The 27,571-nt window shown below is 41.7% G+C and overlaps 1 protein-coding gene across 1 annotated transcript in view; it reads right to left on the bottom strand.

Moving 5' to 3' along the window:
- fgd (faciogenital dysplasia) overlaps window positions 1–27,571 on the bottom strand; it is a 54,822-nt gene that overhangs the window by 20,446 nt on the left and 6,805 nt on the right. Inside the window, exon 2 of the mRNA XM_042410007.1 lies at window positions 1,811–1,981. Within this exon, the coding sequence (XP_042265941.1) occupies window positions 1,811–1,981 (171 nt within the window). The remainder of the gene's footprint in view (window positions 1–1,810; window positions 1,982–27,571) is intronic.

A 27,571-nucleotide genomic window follows, 5' to 3' on the forward strand; every position in this document is an offset into this window, starting at 1 on the left:
ACTGTGTAGCAAATGCTGTAGCAAGCAAATGCTCATATAGAAGAAGCTGTGATCACCACTCTTTTTTTTTTCCTTGATTAATGTTTCAAGCGATTCATTGACCATCAAATAAAGATACATTTTCTGTCCATCAACTAACTGATGAGTCGTTTACCATTATTATTAATGGAATCGGGAGTAGGTGTGTGTCTGAAGAGCTGTGGTGTGATCACATGCAAACACAATTTTTAAAAAATTGCATAAAAAGGAACTTGAAAACAAAGTCTTGGTCAGTAAAATGTTTCAACATTTGGGGCTTTCAGACCACAAGAGCCTTTCAAGTGACTCAGGAACTTGCATCACAATACCTGCGTTTTTACCAGAGGAACTAAGATCCAAATTTAAATCCAAAATGTCACTGCTCCTGAGTTACTGCCCTACTTTCCTGCTGCTGCTCTGATTTAATGGCTCTCTCAGGATGAGCTACAAGTGGAATAAAAACACTTTAGTGAGGAAGTTCATCCTGTAAGGTGGGAAATACTGTATGTGTTAAAAAACATTACTAATTTTGCGTGAACATTGTGCTTATTCTGTCTAGTGGAAAAAAAGACATGATACAATTAGTTTCTTTCTTTCTAAGCACCTTATTATTACTGGTAGTCAATTTTGATGGGGGGTATTTCCTATCTGGCAGAAATACCTACTTTCATTTTTACAGGCTTTTTATTTCATTTTGATAGATGTTTTTATTCCACTGGTTTGTCATCCTGAGAGTATAATGATAGTAGTAATAATGATAGAAAGTATCTGGAGTTTGGAGTAGTGAACGTTGCATTGAAACTACAGATGGGTGACAAAGCAGAGAAAAAAAAACCTGAATTAATGACTGGAGAAACATGAAGAATGGAAATGCTTGGATACAGAACACAAGCGATCACTGATTAGTTTGAATAGCATTAAAGTTATACGAATTATTTGTTATGGCTACAGCTGTAATAATCGCCAACCTTTTTGATAACTGATTCATTGTTTCATTAACCTTTCCAGCAAAAACAAAAACCTGCTTTTCTATGTTTTATATCATTGTTAACTGAAAAATTTTCCATTTGGATTGTTGCTTGAATAAAAATAGCAACTTTAGTATGTCATCTTGGGCTCTGGGAAATTTTCATGAGCATTTTTCACAATTTTCTGACATTTTATGGACAAAACAATAATCAAGAAAATAATCTGCAGATAAATCGATTCTGAAAAGAATCGTTAGTGCAGGCCTAGTTATGGTTTTTGCAGTCACCAAATCTCAACCCAGCTGAACACCTATGGGAGATTTTGTACCAACGTGTTCCACGATGCTTTCACCATCATCAAAACAGTATGATCAAATAATCCTTATTAACAGCCCAGATATTATATAGTGAAATAATAAAAAAAGGATGATCATTCTCACCATTATCCTCCAGCAAACCTTAAATAATTATGAACCACTTGAATATTGGGGTCAAGTCAAGGGTGTAATGTCCCAGTACGTTTCTATTTCTATACACGTTGTTTATATGTAGCATTCCACAAATAATGCCAAAACATAAACACTTGGGAGCCACTGACCTCCTTTAAACCAACTGCTCTTGCAGAGGTGACCTACTGAGCTGTGTGAGTGACAGAGTGAGGCCAGACGGCCGACACACACCGTGCTATGGAGGAGTGTTTGTCAGCGCAGAATAAATGACAGCTCAATAGCAAGGGTCTGATCTTGCTGCACCTTTCAATTATAATGACCGCACCAATGTCAACACCGGCCTTGAAGGGGCCGCACTCTGTCTCAGTAATTTACCTTGAGGTTTCTGTGCAGTTGGCGGTCTGGGTGAGGTGGAGGGCTGGGGCCGGGGTTTGATTGCAGGCCTGTCGTGACATGGTCTGGGGGTCGGACCTTTCTTTACCAGCCGTGGAGAACACAGGTAGTCCACTGATCCACACTGGTACTGCAGGGAGGAGGCAGGGAGATCTGGAGAGATGAAAAGACATTATCAGGTATTGATCAATATAATGAGATTCATCTAAAACGCAACATGCACGACCCAGAGTAATCCTGCAACAGCGGTGCAGTGACAGGACTGTGGATGAATGACCTTGAGCTCAGTGTGTGTGTGTCAGGACGTTGCCCTTGGACAGAGAGCAGGGGAACCAGAGAGGAGAAGAGAAGCTGTGCAGCATCGATCCTGACACCAAGCCCGAGGCAGCAGACAGCGAGCTGTAGAGGCTGCATATTGGTTTCTCTCACACTCTCTGATAGGCCCGTATCTGATTGACTACATCTAATCTTCTCTGGACACTGACTATACATAGATTTTGTGTGTGTGTGTGTGTGTGTGTGTGTGTGTGCGAGAAAGTAGTAGTAGTAGTAGTATTTAGTAATCTAAAATTATATCCTTGGGAAGCTGTGATTTTGGTTTGCTCAATCTGACCTTTACTGTCTTTAGAAGATACTGCGCTGTATTATATGACATCTACGGTACAAACTACAGTTAAAGCTGACGTTTATTGCTTTTTTTTTCTGAATTACACATAAAAATTCACAAGAGAAGCGGATTTGTTTAAGCTGATTTTCACCAGGCTTTCAAAGGTTGTTCTGTTTCCTGGTACAAGAATATAAGGTCCTCCTCTTGTGAGGAAAGTGGTGAGAAAATAGAAATGAGGTGCTAATTATGCACCAAAATTTATCTTCAACGCAAACAAACAAGCTGCTATTTACTGATTTTCATCCTTTTTTTGATGTTGAAAATAAACACTGATACATTCCATGACTTTGGGGAAAAAATATAAACTGAATACACAGCTTGACACCCAGACAGAGAGACAAAAAGCAGAATAGAAGTCCCCTCAGAGTTATAATGGAAATGTGGTGGTGACCTTACAGTCAACTGTGAATAGAAGATCTTTGTAGATCAGTCAAGGGAAGAGAAATCCAGCTTTAGCAACAACAACAACGCTTTGTGTGCATGTGTGTGTGTCTATTTCTGAGTGAACTGCAGATGCTGCAGAACCACTTTTTGTGGTGTGTTTTTGGCATTGTTGTCATCTGCTGCATGTGTCCAATGCAACAAAGAGATGTCCCTCTGTAGATTATGATAATAACTATGCAAAATACAACCGCACAGCTCTGTTCCTTCAGGCTCATGGATTGGATCTAGTCATCCCAACTCTTTCTCAACTGGATTACAGCCTGAAATTGCACCAAGCCTCCACAAGATCCCTGGCACATCTAATTTGGTGTTTTTCAGCCGTGCTCCAGGCAGTGGAAGGAGAGAATTCTCTCAGTAATGAGTCCTGTTACGCTGTCTGCCCCATGTGGCACACTCCAGGCTTTCCCACCATCTCTGCACCACAGCCGAATAAGAGCAGGCAGGAGGAAAAGATGAGACTTGTAAACAGCTTTATAAACTCCACAGAATACAGAGATGAAAAAAAAATGAAATTGTGTCTTCCTCACAGAGGATCACAAATCTTGGGTAGGCTTTCTATTCACTCTGACTATCCTTTCATTTGGTCCCTAGCAACAGAAATATTATGAGCCTCTTGCCATGGTTTCTCCTATCTCTAAATCAGAGATGACTAGTGGGTTGAGTCAGAGGAAAAGCTTGACCTATGATCAAGTGAGCAAGCACGTCCCTCAGTCAAATGGCTAGCCTAGTGAAGAACTCTTTGACCCAAGACTGGCTGGGGTCGTTCCTGGGAAAAACAAACAGCCATGGAAGACGGCGGCATAGGGGCTGGTACCTATGGAAACTCAGTGTAGCCATGGTTACCTGAGAGAAAAACCTGGCCCTCATATCAAACTGTCTCACAACAAACAGGAACTTGACGACACAGCGGAGAGAGGAGCTGACACTCACAGTTTTTACTAATTAAAATCTCTAAAACCAAGGAAAAAAAACAACTTGACACATCATCCTTCACCCAAGAAATGTACAGTGAACTAAATAAATGAAGTAAATTACACCTCTAACTTATAATTCATATCACAGTGAAGGTATCTTGACACAGTAACTATTATTAAAGTTTATATAAGCCTAGAATACATAGAGAAGATTACATAAGTAGTCAGTTGTAAAATACATTCAGAGAAATGAGCTGGTTAACGAACATTACCTTGCCTCCAACTGTTCAGTTTCACATATCCAAAGTCCAAAGACCAAGTGAATGGAAAAATCTCCCACACAACCCCGTCAATATCTAAACAAATCCTGCCCTCCCAGTCTGCCAAAGTGCGCGTGTGCAACCGAGACTAGTCTTTGTGCCAAACAAACACAGACACACACCCTAAAGAACTCCTTCAAAGCTCAGTCCTGAATTACGCCCAGACACACACACACACACACACACACACACACACACACACACACACACACACTCACACTCACACTCACACATTCACCTCTCCTTTCCCAGGTGTGTATGAGGAGCTGCACCTGTCTGATCACCTGCCAAACCTGATCCAGGTTCCTCCTCCCGCGGTCAAAGTGACGTGCATGTGTGTCACTGTGCAGCCGAGTGATCCAAGCATGAAAGCTTTACTAAAAACACACACACACACACAACACAACGGACTCCAATGCTGTTCTTGCAAAAAACTGACAGTAACTGAAATAGTGTTTGACGTTACAAGTCACTCACATAATTCATTTTGGACTCAGAGGGAGATTAATCTCATCCAGGAGATGAGATTAATATTGTAATTGTGTCGTTTTAAGAGGGATTTTCTAAAAAAAAAAAAAAAAAAAAAACACACGGGAGAACGCGGATCTCAGCTCATTAATTTCCTCTGCTCACTTCCAGTTACTGAGAGACGGATGAATAGGACAATTACACAGGAATTAAATGTCCGAGGACATTATCACCACCCTGTAGGCTCCCCATTACCATGACAACCTGCTCAAACAATTTCAGCCACTTTCTGTCACTGTACATCCGTTTAATTGGGTGATCCAAGTAACCTGACATCTTATTGTACCTGTTCATTCATGGCTGTCATATAAACACACGCTTCAGTCACTCAGAAGAGAACAGAAGCATCCAGAGAGCCAAGCGAATATTTTGAGTTGGAACCTGAAAGACGACATTACAGTATATTTCTGAACAGAAATATTCAGACACCTTCAGGTATTTGACATATTGGAAACGTAAAGAAACTCTCGCCCTATGAGGGAAAAGCATGTGGCCCCGCCGAATCTCTGGTGACACTGTGATGCTGTCACAAGAGAAAAACCTCTGGAATGTCACTGTTAGGTCATTACATAGTCTGTGTTAAAGCGCTTTCACCTTTTTGCAGTGAGAGTCACTCTCTAAACCCACATTTAAGACACGCCATAATAAAAAAAACCCCTAAAGCCTTTTCAGCTATCCAATCAAATTATGAGTTAGTAAAATTGGAGCATCCAAGTTGTTTGATACTTGAGTTTTGGTACAGATACCATAACAATATTTTTTCAATGGTTTACTTTGAGGAATATAAATGTTTTTTCTGCAAAACTCTATGTGACATTTAACAAAAAAGGCCAAAGCTCTAAAACTAACCAAAAGCAGCTGTGCATGAAATTTGTCTACATAAAACACAATCTAAAATTGGCAAAATTATGCTTTAAATCATGAACTATCTGATCAAAGGATAATTAAACAAGATTATGAATCAGACTAGACATTCAATACCAGCTTCTGGTACTTGGCGGGTTACTCGGTGTTACTGACACATTTCTGTCAGTGTCAATTAAAAGGGTTTTAGGTTTGATACCCAGCCCTACTAAATATAAGTCATGAATAGCTTTAAAATAATTAAAATAATAGCTTTAGAAAAAAATGAATACATAGCATTGTGTCATTCCAAAATTATACTTATTTGGGGAACAAACTGCTACCTGAGTGTAAAAAACAACCCATTTCATTAACAAATAGTCTTCAGTGCTAACCCATAATTTGCTTAGCTATCATGACTGTAGCCAGTGTGTCATGGCTGCTGTTTTTAACCAAAAAAAAAAAAAAAAAGGTGAATGCTTCATTTTGGAACAAACTCTTCACTTTTCCACTCTCCCTTCCTCAAACTCCCGGGAGACACACAAACTGAAAAACACACATACACAAGGATATGCACAAACCTCACTGGCTGTCAGTCACTGTCAGCCTTTAGGCGACCCCCTCAGAGTCATTTATTACCCATCATCCCTTGAGTACAGTCTTCTCGCCCCAGTGCTGTCTGGGAGACAGATCACTCAGATTCAGCATTGTCTCCAAAGTCAGGCAGCCAGTCAATCAGGTCTCCTCCCCGCAAACCAACCCCTGGTGAGGCTGAGCTGACAACCCCACTCCCATCACTTCAACCACCCCCCGATTCCTCACCAAGACGTAGCTGAACCCCAATGACATTCTTTCTGTGTATGGCACCTCATTATTCCCATATCACTATCAAATATCCCAGCGTCTCTGCATTGCTGTATTATTGCTGCTCTGCTCCTCTCATTCTGTCTGTGTCCATGTGTTTGCTCCCTTCCTCTGCCCAGAAACATATTGATCTGGTTTCTCAATCCTGTTACTATGAAAGACTCAAAGAGTCAAAGAGAGGCAGTCTCTCATTTAATGGGTCTTAGATTTTTAATGGCTATCGAGCCACAGACCCACTTAACTTCTAAACTCTCACATGCTGTGCTCAATGCTGGTGCTCTACAAGAGGAAGAAAACATAGCAATACAGGGTGAAAAAGTGAGGAAGCAAAAAGAAAGCAGAGAAAGCAAAAGTAGTGGAGTTGACAGAGAGGTCGACCGCCACCATTAGTTTTAATACCATGTCATTTACCACTCCATATCCCCACATATCTCCTCTTGCCTCACCCCGTCTCTCCTCTCCCTGTGCAGCAGCAGACAGTAATGAGTGCTCTGACCTTGATCTACTTTTCAGTTATAACCCCGCCAATAGTTGAAACCTTGAGTGAGACTTCCACAGAGGGAAACAAATGCTTTAATACATACATTTAAGGAAAGCACAGGGGTCTCAAACCTGGGGACAATGAAATGAGAAAGTGAAAACAGTAAATACAAAAGCTGACAGGTTCCCTTATCCCAGACAAGAGGATGAAACTTAAGTATGTAGTAAGACGGCGTTCAGACTGAAAGTCGCCCTGTTGCTTCAGTGCGTCATGTACGGGTGAGACAGTGAAATACAATCAAGGAAGTTCAGCTGGAGGATGAATAGAGTCATGAGTTTGAAAGCCAAAATATTGCACAGTAGCTTTGTATATTATGAGGACAGATTTGAATGCTCTAGAAAGTTATCATGGCGGAACAATGATTGCAAGGTAAACAGTAGAACTAGACATTTCCATGTTACAAAGGAAAGTGCGCTTACATGTATTTATTAGCCACCAAAGTGCCTTGGCCTCAGCTAATGATGGCCTCAGGTGCATAAAACAACCTAAGTACCTATGAACATTTATGAAACATTTAGTTTTATTTTACCAAAAATATGACTGCTTGGAACACACTGAGCATACAGATATTAAGTCGAGAAGTTGCTCATTCTGCAGCAGGGGTTTTAGAGGTTTCTGTAGATGTTTTGGTATCTTTGGTACCCATTGAAAGGTGTCAGTATTAGATTTCATTGCAACCAACAAGAATCAAAGCTGACCATAGCTGCCGAGCTCAGCAAAGGACAAATCCACAAACATTAAACAACCACCTTTCAAGCCAACAGAAGGTGAGAGATCAATGCTTAAATAGTTGTTTGGAGTATCACTTTAAGAGGATCTATCCCACACATACACACACCCTGAGAGAGGAAATATTGGTGTCGGTAAAACAACAGCTCCTCCAGGACCTACAACATCCTCAATCTCTGACAATCAGCAGATTTCTCTCATAAAGTAATAACGCTCCAAACTCCCCGTTCACCACAAGGTTTATTAAAACACACACACACACACACACGTGCATGCAATCATGCACACACAAATACAGACGGCTCAACAGCTATCCAATCACATACAGTAGCATCTGGTCCCAGATTACAAATCTAGTTTCATCCATTTCTCATCACGCTCTGTGATCATAACCACACACATTCTCTTTTATCAAACCCTCCATCAGTGTGGAGATTTCTGTGTTCTTTATGAATAAGCGGCTCCTGAAGTTTCACTGCTTTCATGGCTTTCCAGGGGCTGTGGGCAAAGGAGGAGGGGAGGGAGGTAAGTCATCTTGTTAGTGCTGTCCTCTCCCCCTAAATCAGGTCAGCGGGCACAGCGGGCACACTGACATGTCTCCCTCACTAAGTGGGAGGATTTCATCAGCTCCCACAGATTAGGACCATGCGATTTCGGGGGGGATAAGACGAGGAGGCACCAGATGGCTGAAAAGTGTTGAAGAAAGTCATAGCCTACTCTTGTGGAAACACAGAACAAATAGAGAATGCAAATGAGTAATAATAGAGGGATAGGATAAAGTACAATTGGACAGTTTTGCTAGAAACTCTGAAGCACGACAGAGGCAACAGTGTGAAAATGCACAACAGCAATGAGCTCTGTTCGCAGTCTTCAGCAGATATACAGTACTGTAGAGACTAAATGCAACAGGAAAAAAATAGGCTCATCTGCTTTCAGTTCTGGTAATGATACACTGTAACTGTCAACAAGTAGAGAGAGCTAAACACAAACAAAGACTGACGAGTTAATATCACAGCGGCAACATCCTTGTGGAGTCCCAGGCTAAATCAAGCCACCCATAAAAGAGCTCTCCTTCACTATGCCCTGAAAACCAAAGAAGAGGCTATTGCCATGGCAACAACGCTGATCTATATTGCTAATATAGTAGGTAGGTCACGGTGAACTATAAGCAATATTTTTGCTGTTAGTAGAAGCACAGTTCTGACAAAAGTGGGCTTATATAATGTCCTAAGAAATGAATAAATCAGAAAGCATCCTGGCTGTTGTCCTTTAGAGCTACAGACGGGAGCAGAGGAGAAAGGAAACACCACCCAACACTCAATGGTAGCTGGTAAGTATAATACTTTGGTCAAATGACTGGCTTTATTCCCCAGACACTGCTGTGTCCTTTGTGGCTGGAGAGAAGAGAAGCAGGGGGTGAGGTATGACACAGTCACTGACCTGAGACATTTTTTCCAATAGCATGAATCAAGGCCATTACAATTCAGCTGACAACTTCACAGATACAGTACCGGTCACAAGGAACAGTCAGAGTTTACAGTAAGAAGCACAATGATGTTACGACATGACTATGGGGTGATAAAAATTTCATATTTATCATCAAACACGTGACTGGATGCACCCTGGCCTCTCTAATTCACAGCCTCCCTCAACAACCACAAGCGCTACAAGAGGCTTTTATGAGGCAGGGTGCAGAGAAGTGAGCCTCTGTTTGTCTGGATGCAGTGCAGTGCAGTAGCCCAGAGCGCTACTGTAAAGGAAGCAGACACAGATTGGCAATTAGGGCAACAACACGCACACACAAGAGAACAAGAGGGTTTACAAACCTGCCCCTGGAGATGACTGCCCAACTGTCCCACAAACAACTGAAGCCTACTGTAGCTGTGTGATGTTAAAAACCAACTGGCTGTTTCGCACGACAATCAGAGTAAAGCTGCGCCTCTCAGTCCATTTTACTAAACATTAACACACCTTCACCAACAAGGGAAATTTCTAGCTACTGATGCTGGAAAAAATACTCCAGCTCTTTCCATTCCCACTGGGGATGGGAAAGGTCTTAACAAACACAGGTCCGATCCATGAGTCATCAGCACCCAAAGCCCGAAATAGCATTTTCAAAACAAATTTCAATCATCACCCTTTCCTGTGGAGGCCATATTGTAATGTGGATTTATGCAGTTTAATCTTCTGGATCTCTTCATACTGACTAAGGGTCTCTGAAGTGTGAATGCATTGATTATTTTACCATATATTGATTGATGGGATTAACCAATCACTGTGTTGGACAGAACCAGTTAAAAACTGGTCATGTGGTTGACTGCATGATTGATAAATTGCTGACTGATTGATGACTTACACGTTAAAGGATGTTGAGTACAGTGTCTCCAAGAGCTAACCACACACCAATCTCCATATGCATGCATCCACACTAACACATGTGCATGCACACACACATAAACATGCACATGCATACATCGTTCTGTTGCAAAGCCTGGTGGCTTCACTTTATAGAAACCCATATGCAGTACAGACCGCAGAATTACTTTGACACTTAACTTATGTCAACATTGCTACTATTACACTGTGATCTGCGAACGTTTTACAGCGCGGTGCAAAGTGTTACACTGCCACCGCAGAAAAACATTCAGCGGCTACCAAAAACTCTGCCGGCCAAATCATTCCCTTTCCCAAATAAAACGCAAACCCACACTGAGAGAACATTTCATCGACGACCAAAACACACCTCTTGCAGCCACAGAATTACACCTCTGGTAAGGCCAGTCTCCCCCGACACAAAAACAGAAGGAAGTGGTGTATGTAGAGCGTGTCCATTCAATCCAGCTTTTCCAGCACACATATGCACGTGTTTGTAGGAAAAGAGGCGTTTTTACTATGAGAGGAAATGGGGAAATTAGAGGGAGGAGAGGTTTCCAGTAGAAAGTTCTACAATGTTGATATTTATACATACGTGTTTGTGTATAAGGCTATAACTAATGAGTATTTGAATTATCTACTAATTCATGGATAATGTGATTAAACAGTTAAGAGAAAAACAGAAAAGTGTCAAATTTGTGAGACTTGAACTACACATTTGTGATGAACTAAACGCTCTATCAAGTTATTGTTTCTGTACTATTTCATCACCACTTCCTTCCACATCCTACCACGCCATGTATTCTCCTTTTACAAACTTTGTCAAAGTATAAAACTATCAAATTTTGTCTTTTGATCCCTGACTTGGCCTCCATTCTCATAACTGTGGTAGTACTAGGTGTGGTGGAAGGGTACCCACTGCACCACCCTGCATCTGTTCCAGGCAGGATGGATGTCAGCATGAGGAGGGGAGTGTCTATGAGCCTGCTGACAGTCAAAGTGTCCCAGAGCGGGGCAGCCCTGCCCAGTACAGGTCAATGTGTTGTCCACTCCAGTCCAGTTCAGTCCAGTCTGGTCGGTCTAAAAAGGTGTGTAAATGTTAAGGGTTGGGTTGATGAAAAAAGGGTGAGGAACCGAGGGCAACTCAGAGTATCTGCCCCTGTCGCTGATCATCTGTGCTGATACACACTGGACTCTTACCAACATACACTCACACAGAGACAAAAAGGTCACTGTGCACTCAACACCAACATGCCTCCTTTGACGTCAGAATCATTTTCAATGTGTCACTTGGCTCCTGAAAGGCAGCGTCAGCAATCGGAGCTCTCCAGCAAGGAGCTCCCGTCAGTCTGTCTCAACTTATGAACAAAGTGTTTGACACCAGTTCACTTGGATGCAATTTCTTAGATGAGTCACTCATCTTTGAAAACTGAGAACACATTTAAATGCCAATGAGAAAGAAACCTAAATTAACATTCTGTGTAGGAATGAATGGAAATTTAAACTGCCGAAACCTTTTCAAACTGAGGTTTGTGGAAGGCAGAATTAGCTAAGACATGAGAGCAAGAAGCCAAGACATACCAGGAACCATGAACACACACTCACACACAAATCACTGTACAAGGAGAGGCCTGTTATAGAAGCCAGGTGTACACTAGACAGACTAATAAAGGCTCCAATTTCCTCTCTAATGGCTCCAGTATTTCCCCTTACAGCAGCGCCACACTGTAGTGCTCTGAGACATGTTAGTGAACCCGGAGACAGCGGGACTAGTAGGGCAAGCATCATATACACTCAAATTTATAATGCTGGTCTCGCTGCTTAAACCCAAAATAGAGATGCTGACCCATTGCTGCATGCAAATAGACTTCAGAGCTACAGTATATGTGCTAAAGAGATTAGATCAAACAGTTTATCGGGACTGTGCGATAATCCAGCTGACCCCCTTCAGCTGACATTAATTTAAAGATAACAGATTTTCTCCTTTGGGAATAAATCTGCTGTCATTACATTAATAATTTACTCTTTAACACGTCAAGTCATGCACAAACAAGAATTCTACGGGTCCTTTTGTAACCGTTGTGTATATAAAATATGTATCCAAGCATAGTTTACACCAAAGTAAAAGTAACTATCCTATTTTCCTGAAATTCTGATGTGCTGTCCTGATTATTAACACAAAGCAAAGGTGCATTGTGATTGATGTCATTTTCTGAGCTGAGTCTGACAGAAACTGACCCATATAGTCTCAAGATCTATTTATATGATAGTCTTTGTTGTGTGATATAGCGCCGTATATTGTTAATTCTATTTGATAAAATAAAATAAAATTTCTTCTGGCACTACCTGAGGCGGTCTTCAAGTGAGGTGGCACACCTCTGTCATGGAAACTCGTTCTAGCATCTACTGTATGTTGTTTATAACCAGCTGTTACATCGTTTTTTATGTGACCATTGTAGGATTTCTATAGAATGGGCTGCAGAGAACTATAATGGCCTGCAGCAGGCAGCTCTGCCCACCTGTCATCTGTCACCTGTATTACCTGCAACAGCTTGTCTCTGAAGGGGGTCTGAAGGGTGAGGAACTACCGAAGAGGGCCCAATTAGAGGCTTGCTGTTATTGCTGCTATTTGGTGTCTGTTGGTCAACATTGAGGATCCACCAGGGATGTATAAAAACAGCCCTGTGCAAGAGATGTTTCTATAGTGAATAGAACCGCAATGATTAGTCAATTAGTCAACTAACAGAAAATTAATCAGCAGCCCTTTTGATAATTTATCAGTAATTTTAGTCATTTTTCAAGCAAAAATGCCAAGAATTTACTGGTTTCAGCTTCTCAAATGTGAAGAATTGATGGTTTGTCATACATGATAGTAAACTGAATATATTTGGGTTTTGGACTATTGATTGGACAAAAGAAGACATTTAAAGATGTCACCTTTGACTATGGGAAATTATTACGGAAAATAGTAATTGATAATGAAAATAATGTTTACAGCCCTGATAGTGATGTGATAGGACACACTATTGCTGCATGAAACAATTCAAACATTTTCTAGAGTGTTGGTTGATCTTAGTAAATATAAGCCAAACATATATGCTACAAAATATTCACTTTTTTTTACTTTCCCATTCTCACATTTTTGCTGCCAAGAAACATCCATCAAGCTCTGTGAAGTACAAAAGTGAGAGATCACCGAGAACTGCTTACTGTCCTGAAATTTACCATTTATGGTAGTTCCCCAGCTACTGCTAGCAGCTTAATGTGTGCACAGGTACTGATTTTCCACTTTACGAGAAGACATTAAAGTCCCCCCCCCGATGTGAATATGGCAGGAAAGGATTCTCAAGTCAAAGACCCCTAAAGGAAAATATATTTTCAAAAGCTGTCTGGTAGCTCACAGGCACGAATGCATGCAAACAAGGATGTACACATACTGTACACACGTGCACATGCACTCACACTATGCCCTGCAGCAGAAATTCATTAAATATCTTGTTACTGGCCTCTGGAAGCCATCCCTCACCCTTCTCCAGAGCAGTAGGACACAACTACAAAGACAGTTCCAGCGTTAACACTGAGACCTCATAAGCTTTTGAAGTGAGCAGCGGTTTGAAAATGGGAGACGACAATTAGAGACGAGTGGCCTCTCCTCCTGAAGGAGGTCAGATTAAAAGATGTTAAATATTACTCCTGATTGAGTTTGGCAGGAGAGGAGTGCTGTTTGTGAATGTGTTTCTTGCGTGTGATTTTTCTTTTCCTGCTGTCTGATGCCAAAGTCTCACAAAAAAACAACACACATGCTTCAATGGAGACAAGAGAGCTCCTAACACTTTCCGACTGGCTGCCCAGACCAAATGGAGAAGTAAAGGACACACGCACGCAGGCATATGCACGCAAAGACACAAGGACACACATGATACCTGAAAATAAAACACTTATATACGTATGTATGTGAAAGTTCAAACTGAAAGTGCAGTATCACACAGGAACTGTGTTGTATTTAGTCTCGTGTAAGATAAGACAGATAAAACACACACTGTCTCTTCCGGTTGAGAAAGTGGCAGCAGCGTCTGCTGATCCATTATCATCTAATCACATGACATTTCTTTTTTTTTTTTTTTGCTGATTCCTATAATTATCATACCAACACTACAGGAAATGCCATCACCAACTTTAAGTGGAGGAAGACCCCAGGTGCTCTGGATAAAGAGGAAGTTGTGGTTATAATTACCAGGGTGATGATGTACACTAATCATGGTGACTGTTAAACATGGTATCTACACGTTGGTGTGTTTTTCTGCCTGTGTGAGTTTTGGTCAGCATCACCACAAGTTCTCCAGAATCTCTGACCAACATGGAGCATTTCCTTCCTCCTAATTCAACCGAGGAATGCGGAGAAAACCACAAAAATGGCTTTGATGAGTTTATATGTACAGGAAATGGACAAAATAATAAAAACACTTTCAGAATTGCTTCATCCCATTAGGGAAAAGACTTTAGTTTTTAAGGAAGCACACAGATGCAGATGTACAGATGAACACTTCCATACAGAGCAATCATCAAAACGAATGGCTCCCACAGAATGGCTGCCCTCACAGCTACAGACCCACCCCTGTATTAAATAGTTGTGGACACTGTGGGTTAAAGACATCCTTTCCTTTGGCTTTCTCTAAAAGTAAACCTGTCCAGAGTTACTGTAGGAAAAAGGGTGAAACATGACTCACTACTTTTTCCACTGCCCAGGGATTCTAGGATTTTGCTTTCCACACAAGCTTACTTGTGTGTTAGTCTTTGTGCATCGGCCTTGAGTACAAGCAGTTTCTACATGGCAGCCTTATCATAAATACCAGTTTATGGTGTTTATAGCTCGAATGACAAATCATGACGAAGTGTTTTTGTTGAGACTTGGTGCACAGAGGTGATGATTCACTTCATTTTTATACTTTGGAGGTGGACTTTGAGTTCTTCTTTGCTGATGTAGTTGTCTGTGTTTCATGAGTGTTTCCTTTAGCCAATTAAAGGGTTTTGCACTTGCTGTAAGCAATGAATCCACCAATTAGACAAATTTGGAAACTCATAAAAATAATGAAGGTAAGACAGTTAAAGCTAATCCATGTTGTTAACAGGCGTTCAACCTAATATAATTTGGATGTGTAGCTTTCTTCCTCCATACTGTGGTTTTGTTTTTCATGTGGTGTTTCTGTGATTTCGTCCATTCATTGCACATGTAAGTTTACCCCACTTCAAGGACAGCAAGATTAGGAAACCCAGTGCCAGCAGAAACTTGGATATTCAAAGGTCACACTTTAATTACACTTAAAATAAATCCACCTAATGGACATGATTATGCTGATATATGAGAGGCCTGTTTCTACACTAATACCACCACCAATCTAAGAGGATCAGACCACTCTGACACCAGCGAAGCCTGCGAGGATCCAGGAAATGTAAGCAGCCACAGCTGTACAGCTGTACAACACCGGCGTCATACTATGGAATATATGTCAGCCAGACTCTGTGGCTGCTTGGCTCAGCACCATCCCATTGATCTGGGTCAAAAGGTCGTTGATTAGACTGAGTCTCGTAGTCTCTAGGCAATGCCACAGTGTCTGCCACACACTCAGCCTCAGCTCAGCTCACACAGCTGCTGCCGGTCGTCATGGAAACACTCTGACTCCCCGCTCCTTAAGACAACTCCCTAGTCAGCTAAATTATAGTGTGCCAAAAAAAAAAAAAAAATCCTAAGAGACTGAATACAAACACTAACATACCAGCGGTGAGTAACTGACAAAATACACAAGTAGTGACTGTGCAAACGGTTAAGCTTTAAATCACTTTTGAAGTTAATGTCATGCAGTCGTGTAATGACATCATGCTAGTAACGGTCATCACTATATCACTGTTGTTCAATGTAACCTCAGATGCTCCTTTAGTGAGCTTGCATCGACTGGAAGTTGTAAAATTGTCAGAGAAGAACAGCCTGAGTGCTATCGGAGAGAGAGCACAAGGGTCAATGAACTGAAAAAACATTGGCACTGTTCGCATGCTCTCTGCATTACTCACCACACATCACTTGTTCAAGGAGCCAGAGGGTTCAGCTCTCACTCCTAATTACCCACTGTAGTATAGATGAAAGCCAAACAAACTAGAACCCAAACACGCTGTACGCTGTCCCACTCAGAAATTCCCTGAAAAAACACTGCGGGGGAGAATCAAAGCGGCAGAAAATCGCCCCAAATGTACGTTCTTAATAAAACATGATCGCAGACTGCCATGTATATTTCAGAAGGGCAGCGAGAATTAGCCCACATTCAGCAGACAGCTTCAAGCCCACACACCCAAACATAACCCAGACAGAGGTTTGATATCTAGGAAAACATATGCATTTTGTAAAACAGTAGCACCTGCTACTTACACTCATTCGCAAAGTAAAACACACATAAAGCAAAGGCAGATTTATGCACGGCTCAAGTGTCCACATCTTCATTCCCACATAAATATACCTTCAAATCTACTGCAGCGAGAAGGTGAAGCCATTAGAAACTCACCAGCTAAACTCAGTTTGCCATCTGCCTTCGATGTGTTCTCTGTTTTCACTCTCGGTCTGAAATCTCTGTAGATCCTGTCGTCTCCTGCTGTGCATAAACACAAAAAAAACAGAATCCAATCTAGTCCAGCACGGTGCCACGAGGAGGTTGTCTGAGGAGCCTGGATGCTTCACGAGTGCTCACAGGGAGACGGCATGAGTCGGGTACTGCTACTACTCCTGTTCCCTCATCGACTCTCTGTAACCACGCTTCCTCTCTCTCTCTCTCTCTCTCTCTCTCACGCTCTCTCTCTCTATCTCCCCTCCTCCTCTCTCCTCCCCTCCTCCTACTCCTTCTCTTTCTCCTCCTCCTCCTCCTCCCCTCACCCTCTACAAACGCAGCCCCCCAAAAAATTCGCTCCTGTCCTGCGCTCTCTCTCCCCGTCCTGATCCCCGCACCATTCAGAGCAGCGGACTAAACAATGCCTCCGCTGCCGCTGCTCTGAAAGGAACCCAGGAGCAGTTCTCAGCCGGCAATAATGCCTCCCAACTGTCGCCATGGAAACTAATGACGGCCCGGGCTGGCAAGAGGAAGGAGGGAGGGAGGGAGGGAGCGATGGTTGAAAAACGGGGGGGATGGAGAGGGAGGGGAGAATTAAGTGAGAGAGAGAGAGAGGAGTGTAGGAGGGAGAGAGGGAAAAGATGTGGGTGAATGAAAGATGGGGGAAGTGTGTGTGAGTATCAGTGGGTGTGCCTGTGCATTTGTTGCATGAGTGTGTGTGTGTGTGTGTGTGTGTGTGTGTGTGTGAGGATATCAGGAAAGGAGGGACAGTTTTGGTGGAAATTCTCCAGGTATTCATTGGAAATATAGTTCACTACAGAGGAGGCACTACGGTGTTCTTTCTAAGACTGCAACTAATGACTGTTCTCATTATCAATTAATATTTTAGTCTAAAAAATGTTAGAAAATAGTGAAGAATATTCATCAGATTTTACTTCAAATTGCTGTTTTTGTCCGGAAAACAGTTCAAAATCCAAAGATATTCAAAATTTACAATAATATAAACAGGGAAGCAGCCAACTGTCACATGTAAGAAGCTGAAACCAGCAAATGTTTGGCATTTTTTTCTTGTTAAATATCTCAAAAAAATCTATTATCAAAATTTTAGTTGATTACTTTTCTGTCAATAGACCAACTGATTAATCGAGGAACTGTTTCAGCAGCTTTTTCTTGAAGAAAATCAACAAATCCTCACATTTGAAAAGCTGGAACTGGGGGAATTTTTGGCATTTTTGCTAGATAAATGAACAAAATTGTTGTTGTATAATTTTTGTGTCTGATCCTTTCAGCGCCACTTCTTTCCTAAAAATAATTTGTATGTCTGATGTGTAAATAATGAATGTTGTTGTATCCCTTGGGGAGACACTTTACCACAAGTCTATGGGGAGTACATCCGTGTCTCTGTGCGACTTCCCCCCACAGACATGGTGATCACAAAAGCTGCCAGGATGACGCGCCCAAGCTGCTCCAACCCTCTTCATATGCACATATAATTACAACAAGTCCCCCCCCCCATATCTCTCGGTGTTCCCCCCTCTTTCCACTCTATAGTTGGGGTGACATCGGCCTGAAAGACAGGGTGACATTGCTTGAAACCGACTCTGAACCCACAGACGAATGCCACCGATAACCATGGAAACACTGCTGGAATATCCCCAGTTTTGAAAACGATAACAGGGCTTTAAATCTGGGTGTGAGGAGAGGAGCGGAAGAGAGGGAGAATGTAAAGAGGGGGATGGGTGGCTGTGTTCGATTTAGATTCAGGAAACGGAGAAGCTTAAAAATTGGAGGCGAGCTGAGAGTGGCTGAGAGTGGGTTAAAATGGGGCCCGATTGATCCTCTTGTCCTAGTGTTGAAGCAGCGACAGAGACGACATCCTCCTGCGTAAACCCCCTCATCTCCAGCCACTTATTCTAGGCCACCTTTTGCTGAACTGATTGAAATTCTCACCACAGTGAATTATGCATCGTGCTGGATGGGGGAACAGGTGCTGCTCTCCACGGCAATAAAGCCGGCTGGTCAACCCAGCAGACCTGCTGAGGTGAAATATTCTCACATGAGGGAAAGACAAGATAGAGAGTCGGGTGCTGCAGCTGCCCTGAAGGGCAATCCAAATAAGGGGGAAAAACCCATTTCAAATAAGAATAGACCCTTGCCTTTGTGGGTTATCTAATGAGGCATGGTGCTTGTGCCCCCTCTTTACACCAAAGAGAGGAATGTGAGCTGTGGGTTAGGGAGGAATGTCGACTCTCTCGCCATCTTGTTAGCTCTTTTGGCTTATGTAAGGCAGAGATCGCTGCTCCGAGTTGAATTTGGCTTTAAAAAAGGGGCAACTGGGTTGACTTTGATTTCCATTTTATTGCCTGGAATAAGCCCACAGAGATAGAGATGTAGATTCACTGACAGGGAGTACAGGATAGAGGAAATGCACCAAGCTGGCACAGTTCTTTCTTAACAACAAACTGCCCTTCTGTCACCCTTCAGCACTCTCACTAATTACAACAATGATCTCTTTCCATCTGTCCACAAAGAAGAAACTTGGTGTGATTATTTGCAGTCTCTGTCACACACAAACCCACTGGAATACTGAAAGCTAGTCTAAATCTTCTTTGATGCACCCATCCGCTCCACTGACCTGAGGATGGCATCTGTCACACATCTGCCCAACGGGATCATCAACCACACACACACACACATACAATATATGCAGTTACACACTGTAGCAGACAGTAACTACTCAACAACTGGTTTTTAACACAAGAAAAGACATTTTGTTTTCGATATTTAATGCAAAAAATAGTTTGTTTATGGATACCACTGTCCAGAAATTGAGGCATACAGTACAGTATGATGCCACTGCTCATCACCCATCAAGACTCTGCAACAAACACAGAGACACACACAACAATGCTGTCAACTATATGCAAAACACTGCATCAACCCTGTTTGAACGCCTGCCAAAGTTCTGTCAACTGGTTTTCAAAGGACTGTACTGAACACACACACATACACACACACATTTTCAACCACGGGGACGCTGAGGACTTAGCCCACTTAGAGTCCGAGGGGACTTAATACAGAAATCTGCATAGTTGAATAAGTGTTTTTTATATAGCTCAGATCAATCAGCGGGTTGATGCCATGGCATGCATGGCACTTGGTCTGGCCGCCTCGGCACGCACCGTGCAGATGAAAGCTGAAGGAGGACACTGGGCTGTTGTCATGGAGACAATTCACATTCCACAGCATGTTAGCCCAACTCGAGGATTTTTCCAAAAAGCCCTCACACAGAAAGACAACACAGGCGCGCATGCATATAAATTAATCTACACACTACTGCTCAGGCTAACACACACTCACTAGACACAAACACATAAGCTTCAGTTGGGAAAATAAATAACTTTCACATTCACACGTCTCCGAAGGTCCCGGAGTGCCAGCAAGACACAACATCCAGACAAACCTCAGCCAAAGACGGAGGTCGAGGAAGGACACAGTTATCCCAGCTGGAGACTTCCACTGTTACTGACACACATTCATGTCGACTCGCTAAGCCCTTGGATGTGGATCGGCTTTCTCAGAGGGGAATCACACTCTCAGACGTTCAATATCAGGATCAATTAGAGCTTTCGGAAGGAAATACGGTTAGATTATAGTTATGAATGAAGACATGTGATCTTATGTGTCAGGTAATACGTATGCCTCTCTTGTCCTTGGATAAAAGTATCTTTAAGGTTTATTCCTAAATATCCGCCTGCTTAAATATTAACCCTGACAGCCACCTAACCCTTTACCTTAACTCCTCAAACATTCAGCAGCTAAAAATCAAAGAGATGTTTTAAATTACTCTAACAAGCACATTGCCACCCTCCCTTAGGAGCCAAAGCTTCTCTTTAAAGAAGAAGTCATTAATATTTCACCCAGAGGAGAATTCTTTAATTCATTATTAATATTTAAACCTATCTGCTGGAGTAGACGGGTCTTATCTGAATTACAAAGAGGCTGGATCCTAGCATAATCCATGTATCTATGTTAGGCCTGACAGAAAAATGATGTGTTAGAGCAGCTGTCCCACTCTGTCAAAGCAGCGCTGAGTGCTGGTAGTGAGATCTGGAGAATGTATTTCTACACTGGCCCCATACTGTCTGAGGGTGCCTGGCTCTAGGGCAAAGTGGAAATGGTGGGTGCAGAGCCGGAAACCAAAAAAAAAAAAAAAAAAAAAAGAGAAAAAAAAAAAAGAGAGAGAGAGAGAGAATACAGTTGGGGAGGAGGAAGGTGAAAATGAGAGAATATGTCGTAAAGAATAACAGCAAAACAAATTCAACAAAGCTCAAGAAAGAGATCCTGACAGGAATATACACCCAACTAAAATTCAAATTGATGTAAGGGCTACAACTTAAAATTATTTTCATTATCATGTCATCTGGTGATTTTCTTGATTAATTGGTTTGTTTTTTAATGACTGAAATGATTAATTAATCAATAAAATAGTTGCAGATTATTTTTCTGTTGAGCGACTAATTGATTATCAGCTAATCGTTTCAGCTCTAATTGTAGCTATAAAAAGGGAGTTGAGACTCAAATATGTGACTTACAGCAAAATACTCTCCTGAAGAGAACCACTGCAACAACATAACATCAACATGGGGATTTATGAAAGAATTACTTTGCATTAGTTGGGAAACGTGATGATAGGCAGTATAATCTGAGATGACAGAAAGTTTGTCAACTGGATATATGTTGTCTAGATTGAGATATTAATACAAATCCGTAAGGTTTAGCTAAAAACATCTGTAAAAATGAGTATCATAATATCTCTATTGTGATATAAAATGATAAAAATCATGATCCATTGATCCATAGTCTAGTCTTTCAACCACTCAAAGCGCTTTTACACTACAAGCCACATTCACCTATTCACACATTCATATGCTGATGGCAGGGGCTGCCATGCCAAGCACAATTTGGAGCAATTTGGGGTTCAGTATCTTGCCCAAGGACACTTCGACATGTGAACTGGAGGAGCCAGGAATCAAACCACTAATCTTACGATTAGTAGATGACCCGCGCTACCTCCTGAGCAACAGACGCCCTAACAGATGCTACTACTCTGACTATGTCACCTCCAAGTCCAGTGGGTCTTTTAATAATTAACTATAAAACATCTTACTGGATGTAGCTACCAAAACAGGAGATACTGACTGATGTCAAAGAAGAATAAAGTAATATATTCTTCATCTGCCTTTCCTCCATTAGTCCAACACTCCAAACAAGGCATGCGGACATTTATATACAGCAGGTAATTACTTGTACCACTGTTTATCGACCAACACCTTTGACACTGTGACTTCCTGGTATTTATCAAGATATAACGGTTATAATCTATTTGGTTTAATGCATCATATCCTCACTGGGAGGTGCTTGGCTGATATGCTCCAATTTGAAACCATTTGTCACTACAGGATCTGAGTCAACCAGGGATGAGTCGCACAGCTAAGTACGGCAACACTACTTGGACAAACTACATGTTGTTACAGGATTAGAGTCTGTAACTACACGATCTGAGTGTCAACCGTGGATTTTACGCGCATTTTTCACAGCATGAGTTATTACACAAAAATGTTTGGTTCATTTTCAAATTATTTGGCAAAATGCAAAACTGTACTCATTTAGTAATGTACTTGAATGTGTTTATCTGAGCTCTGTCTTTTCTTTCTTCCATCTTTGACATTAATTTGATAAAACATTGGGACCATTTCTTTTTACTTAGACCCTATAGTTGTTTTTATATTGTTTATTTTGGTAAAACTACTTGGTTCATGTTCAATATATAATTCTTAGGCCCTGAAAGTTATGAAAGTAGTGTTAAAAAATAAATGCACTAATGGTTACTGAGTGAATTACTCTGTTCCTACATGAACCAAACACATTATGAAATAACTCATATAGCAGACCTGCTCGCACATGTGTGACTCACTCCTTCGGTTGACTCAGATCCTGTATTGACACCATTGACTGTATATTAATATGGACGTCATGACAGCTCCCAAGAAGTAAAGCCAAAACATCTCATTGCCCCCTGGTGGCTGGCTGTAGTATAGGTCATAAGTCCCGCCCCCTCCATGTTAGCGAATGGGACATGAGCCCAACTAAAACATCAAAGTACACGTCAAATAAATTTTTCCCAAAGATGGTTTCTGTGATTTTAGGTAGTTCTTATCAATAACTTTATTAGTTATTTGACAATATAAAAAGGGGGTGTGATACCATGATTGACAGCTGTGACAGCCACTGTCAACCTCCGTCAGACAGTGGGGTGGCTGAGGGGGCATGTCCTGCGAGCGATCATCCTACCGCCCAACTCTACTGCATAGACTCCAATTGATGTCACACAAGCAAGATGGCAGCTCCCGGAAATGAGATATTTTGGCTTCACTTTTGCATAGTGGTAGGAAGTGGAGACGTGTCGTCCATCTTTATATAGTCAGTGTTTAAAACATAAAACCCAGTGGATTAATTTAGAGTCTAAACCGTCTGACTATGTGTTTTTCATGTTCCTGAATATACTCAAGGTTTTAGAATCATCCAGCAGTCAGCATTTCAATAATGATCTCTATGAGCTCTTGTGCAGCCCGTCAGACAAGCTGAGCAGGGAGTCCATGAATATTAGAAACAGCAGAATATAAATACAATGGAGAGGATATATTATTTGGATTGGATCCCTGTCTGGAAGTAAGATTATTGCACTCTGTGTAAATTAAAGACTGAGTGCATGATGCAAAATGATGAAACACTCACATTTCCATACATTTTATTTGTTGGTTTTGGAGACACATTTAATTAAAACTGTTTTATCACCAGCTCCATAATGCAACATTGTGCTTTTGGGACATAATTATATCGCATTGAAATAAGTGTGATTTGCTTTAAATATTTCCACTGTGGTCCTTTGTTTGGACGGTGTGTACGTCCTTGAGTACAGTCTAGAAAGGTGTGATGGAAGTGAACATTCCTGTGAAGGTTTGTAACTATTAAAAGGTGTGACTGTGTATATACGGGAGTATGTGTGAGCGCGCGCACGTGAGTGTGTGTCCACCCACGTTGGTTTTGGTCATCTGATGAGCTGCAGGCTCATCTCTCCCTACAGCGCCCAGATGGCCTGTGATTATGCACGGCTCAGTAGAGATTACTGTGCAGCACAGAGAGAGATAGAGATAGATAGAAACAGAGAGAGTAAAAATGAGGGTTCAAATGAGGAAAAAAGTTGGAACAAAATGAAATGAAAATAAAAGATATGCGGGGTCAAAGAAATAGAGCGAGGATGATGATCCAACATCAACAGAAGGTGAACATGCACACAAAACCCAACAAATGCCTCCATCTGCACGGAAACATAAAACCTTTCAATTACTGTATAGTTTTGTTTAGTTTTTAGCTTCACTGCAGAACACCTGCATCCAAAATTATAGGCTAAGGTTTCATGTGTTGCATCATGTTTAGGGGGAAAAAGGCACGTAGGGGGTAGCAGGTGGTAGATTGCGTCAGTCTGCGTCCATGTGTGTATCCGTGTGTGTGTGTGTGTCTGATGGAAATGTCTCTAGCAAAGAATACATATGAGGGCATTTGTCACCAGCAGCGATGTGACATGATGGATCACACACTGGAAAGTAAAGCACACCCAAAAGAGCAGTATGAAAAATGACCAACGCTCTGCTGAACCAACACCATTTAACTCTTGATGTGTTTACAGAATAGGGGCTTCCTTAGGAGGAAAATCTATAGAAAGTTTGAATTATATATTCCAAGTACTGATTAGAAATTAATATACATAATTTACTATCTTAACATTGACTAGGGGCCGTTGCAGAGGCATGCGTGTGATTTGAACACAAAAAACTGGAAAAACAGTAAGAGTGATGGCAGAAAATGTGAAACATCCAAAGCCTCCAGTTGTGAAACCAAGAGAAGCACTCCGGTCATATTTCCTCCACTGGATAAGATACAACAACGATGCAATCCTTCGCTAAGTGTCATTTAGAGGAACAAGTCCACAAGCTACTTATTGTAATAGGGTTGAAGCCTGATGTGGTTATGAGTGCTTTACCTATAAAGTGTATTGTTGGCACACTCTCTAAGCTGTCATATAGATTAGAGGAAGATGACGTGCATCTAGCTGCTTTGTTTTTGTTTATTACTCACTGAATTCAATGAGACATAGCAGAGGAGTCGTCATGCTGCAGAAGGCCAGCATATGTGCCTGCGTGAGTGTGTGTCCTAACGTAATGAGACTCATCATTCAGCTTTAAAGAGCAGCACAGTGATAGATGGCACTTTAACAACCTAAAGTACATGCACTTCATATTTCAAGAATGTTTTTGGAAGAAATTAATTACAACAATTTAGCTTCAGGCATGTAAAGGAGCAGACAGAGAGTGAGCTTTTCAGGGAATCAGCTGACACGCATGCATGCTCATAAACACACACACACAAACATGCATGCACTAAAACACAGATGCCCGGCAGCCTTAGGCAGTTTGTTGTTTTATTACATTTTGACCTTTCAGGATCGTTGTAAATCTAATGAAGTGCTTGTTAGTGAATTAGGCCCTCAACGAGGAAAAATGCTGAAAGCCTGAAATAACTGTTTGAGGAAAATGATCCACAGCGGGCCAGAGGAACAGGATCCATCTGCATGGATGTAGCTCTCATCTCCTCATTAGGCGCAGGGTGTTATGACTGTCCTGTGATGAGAGCTGTTGCTGGTTGCAAAGCTTGCTGGAAGAGGGCGGCATGGTGCAACGGCGAAGGAAGCTCACAGGTTCAAATCCCAAGGTGACGGTTTAAAACAAAGAGAGGATCTTTCTTAACACGAGGAGCGGGAAATTCACAACTACAGGCGAAAATGCAAGTCATCTTACTGTGTTGTTTTCCCTGAGGCCATTTAAGTGGTAAGGCGGATCACACTCCCATAAAACGGTGCTATCTTGTTTCACAAAGTCATTACAGTGGCAGTAGCAGTATAGCATGATACATGACTGAGGGGCAGCACAGACTATAATAGGAAAGGAGACAGTGGAGAGTCAGTCTGCTGTTGCCACGGTGACCTTCAGTGTGAAACACCTCGATGTCACCCAGAATGAGTGCAGCTCGGCGGAGATAGAGAGAGGGAGAGACAGTAAAGCCAGCACAGAGAACGGTAATGATGACCTGAGCCCACAAAACATCACAAAATACATTATTCTTCAGCAGCTGCTTTCAAAGACCCCGCTCACAAGTATCCATGGTTATGGAAAAAAAATGGAATTAAATTCTTTAAACTGCAATCCTACTGTAAGAAATCATATTGATTATTTGTTAACATCCATATTACAGAGAATAGGGTCCCCTGTCTGTTATTTTAACAACTGCTGAGTGGGAATAAGAACAGGAATTACATAACATTGCCATCTAGTGGTGTAATAACAGTTGCACACTCAGTTATTTTGGAAAGCTAGTATGCAATAAGATGACAGTAAAAAGAGCCGAGATTGTCGAGTGTCAAGATGACTCTCGAACCACTAGTTTAGTGAGGACAAAAAAACATACAGTCATAATAAATTAGAGGCTTTTCCTCTAAGGGAGCATTTCTGCTCATCAAAACACCAATACCAAGAGCTAACTCAGGCTATACTGGTTTAATTTCTGCAAAAACACACTCATAGCAGTTAGAAGTGCTGAATGGTGAGAATAAAATGCATGCATCCAATACAGAAAAGCTGCAAACAAATACAACTTTTACTCTGGCGGTGCCCTGCAGTACACTAAATGAGAGCCCTGTTCCAACAGTCATGCCATTTAAAAAGGAGCAAATCTGTGACAGGCTGGTGGTGTTGGGGAGGAGGACCGAGGAGAATAGAGCAAGGAAAAGTATTTGAGTTTTCTGCTGAGTGACAGGGCCTGAGGCTGTGTGTGTGTAGCCCGCCATAAAGTGTTAAGCGTTAAGTTGAAAAAGAAAAAAGAAAAAAAAAAGAATGTGAAAAATGTTAAGCAGGACATATTCGTGCTGGTTGCGAAATCTATAGGGCTCTGCCCACTTTATTCAGCGGCTTAAAGGAAGGAAGAGGAAAGAGAGCGAGAGACAATGGTTAATGACAACAGAAGGGTAAAGCAGAGGGGGGGCGGGGGGTAGAGGGTGGGAGGGCACCCAGGGGAGAGAGCATGGAGAATTTAACACAGACTGCCTTTGTTGGCTGCAATCAGCCAGACTAGGAAGACATTTACAGCATGGTTTATGGCTACATCAGGTGAGTGAATGTGAATGGTGGCGTGTGTGTTGTGATTAGGAGAGAGAGGAGGGGGTTGGGCTAAACTTAGCTTGAAGAGCAAGGGTGAAAAGAAGATACACCATTTTGCATATATAGCTCACATTACTGCTGACATTTTCTGATTTCCTACCTCCCAGGCAGCCCCTGATTTCATTTCACTGCGGTATGAAAAACAACTTCCGGACACTTGAGACGAGTATTGGATGATCATTTCGTTGTCAGAGTTAGATCATCAGCATGTGGAAATGCATCTGTAAGCAGGGACTGCTTTAAAAACTGTCCTTGGATGCTCCAACAATTCAACGCTGCAAGGAATAACTAGTCTCACACTATCATTTTAACAATGTCCATGTTTGGTTATTGATCGGCTTGCCCAGCAGCTGAGTGTCCTTGAAAGCACCACCATGGGGAGGTATTGCAAAAACACTCCCTGCTTGCAAACAGATATGACAATAAAGTAACTTTGTTTCTGCCTCACACAGACAAATCTATGAATGAATGAATCTATGAAAAGCAATCGCTGCTTGAAATGAATAATGAAATGAATAATAAATCCAAAAAGGGAGTAAATAGTGCAGTTTTTGGGGACTATTTTATTCTGTGGATTAATATGCACTAACGAGTAT

This window comes from Thunnus maccoyii, chromosome 4 (assembly GCF_910596095.1).
Source record: "Thunnus maccoyii chromosome 4, fThuMac1.1, whole genome shotgun sequence".
In the NCBI taxonomy this organism is placed as follows: domain Eukaryota; kingdom Metazoa; phylum Chordata; class Actinopteri; order Scombriformes; family Scombridae; genus Thunnus; species Thunnus maccoyii.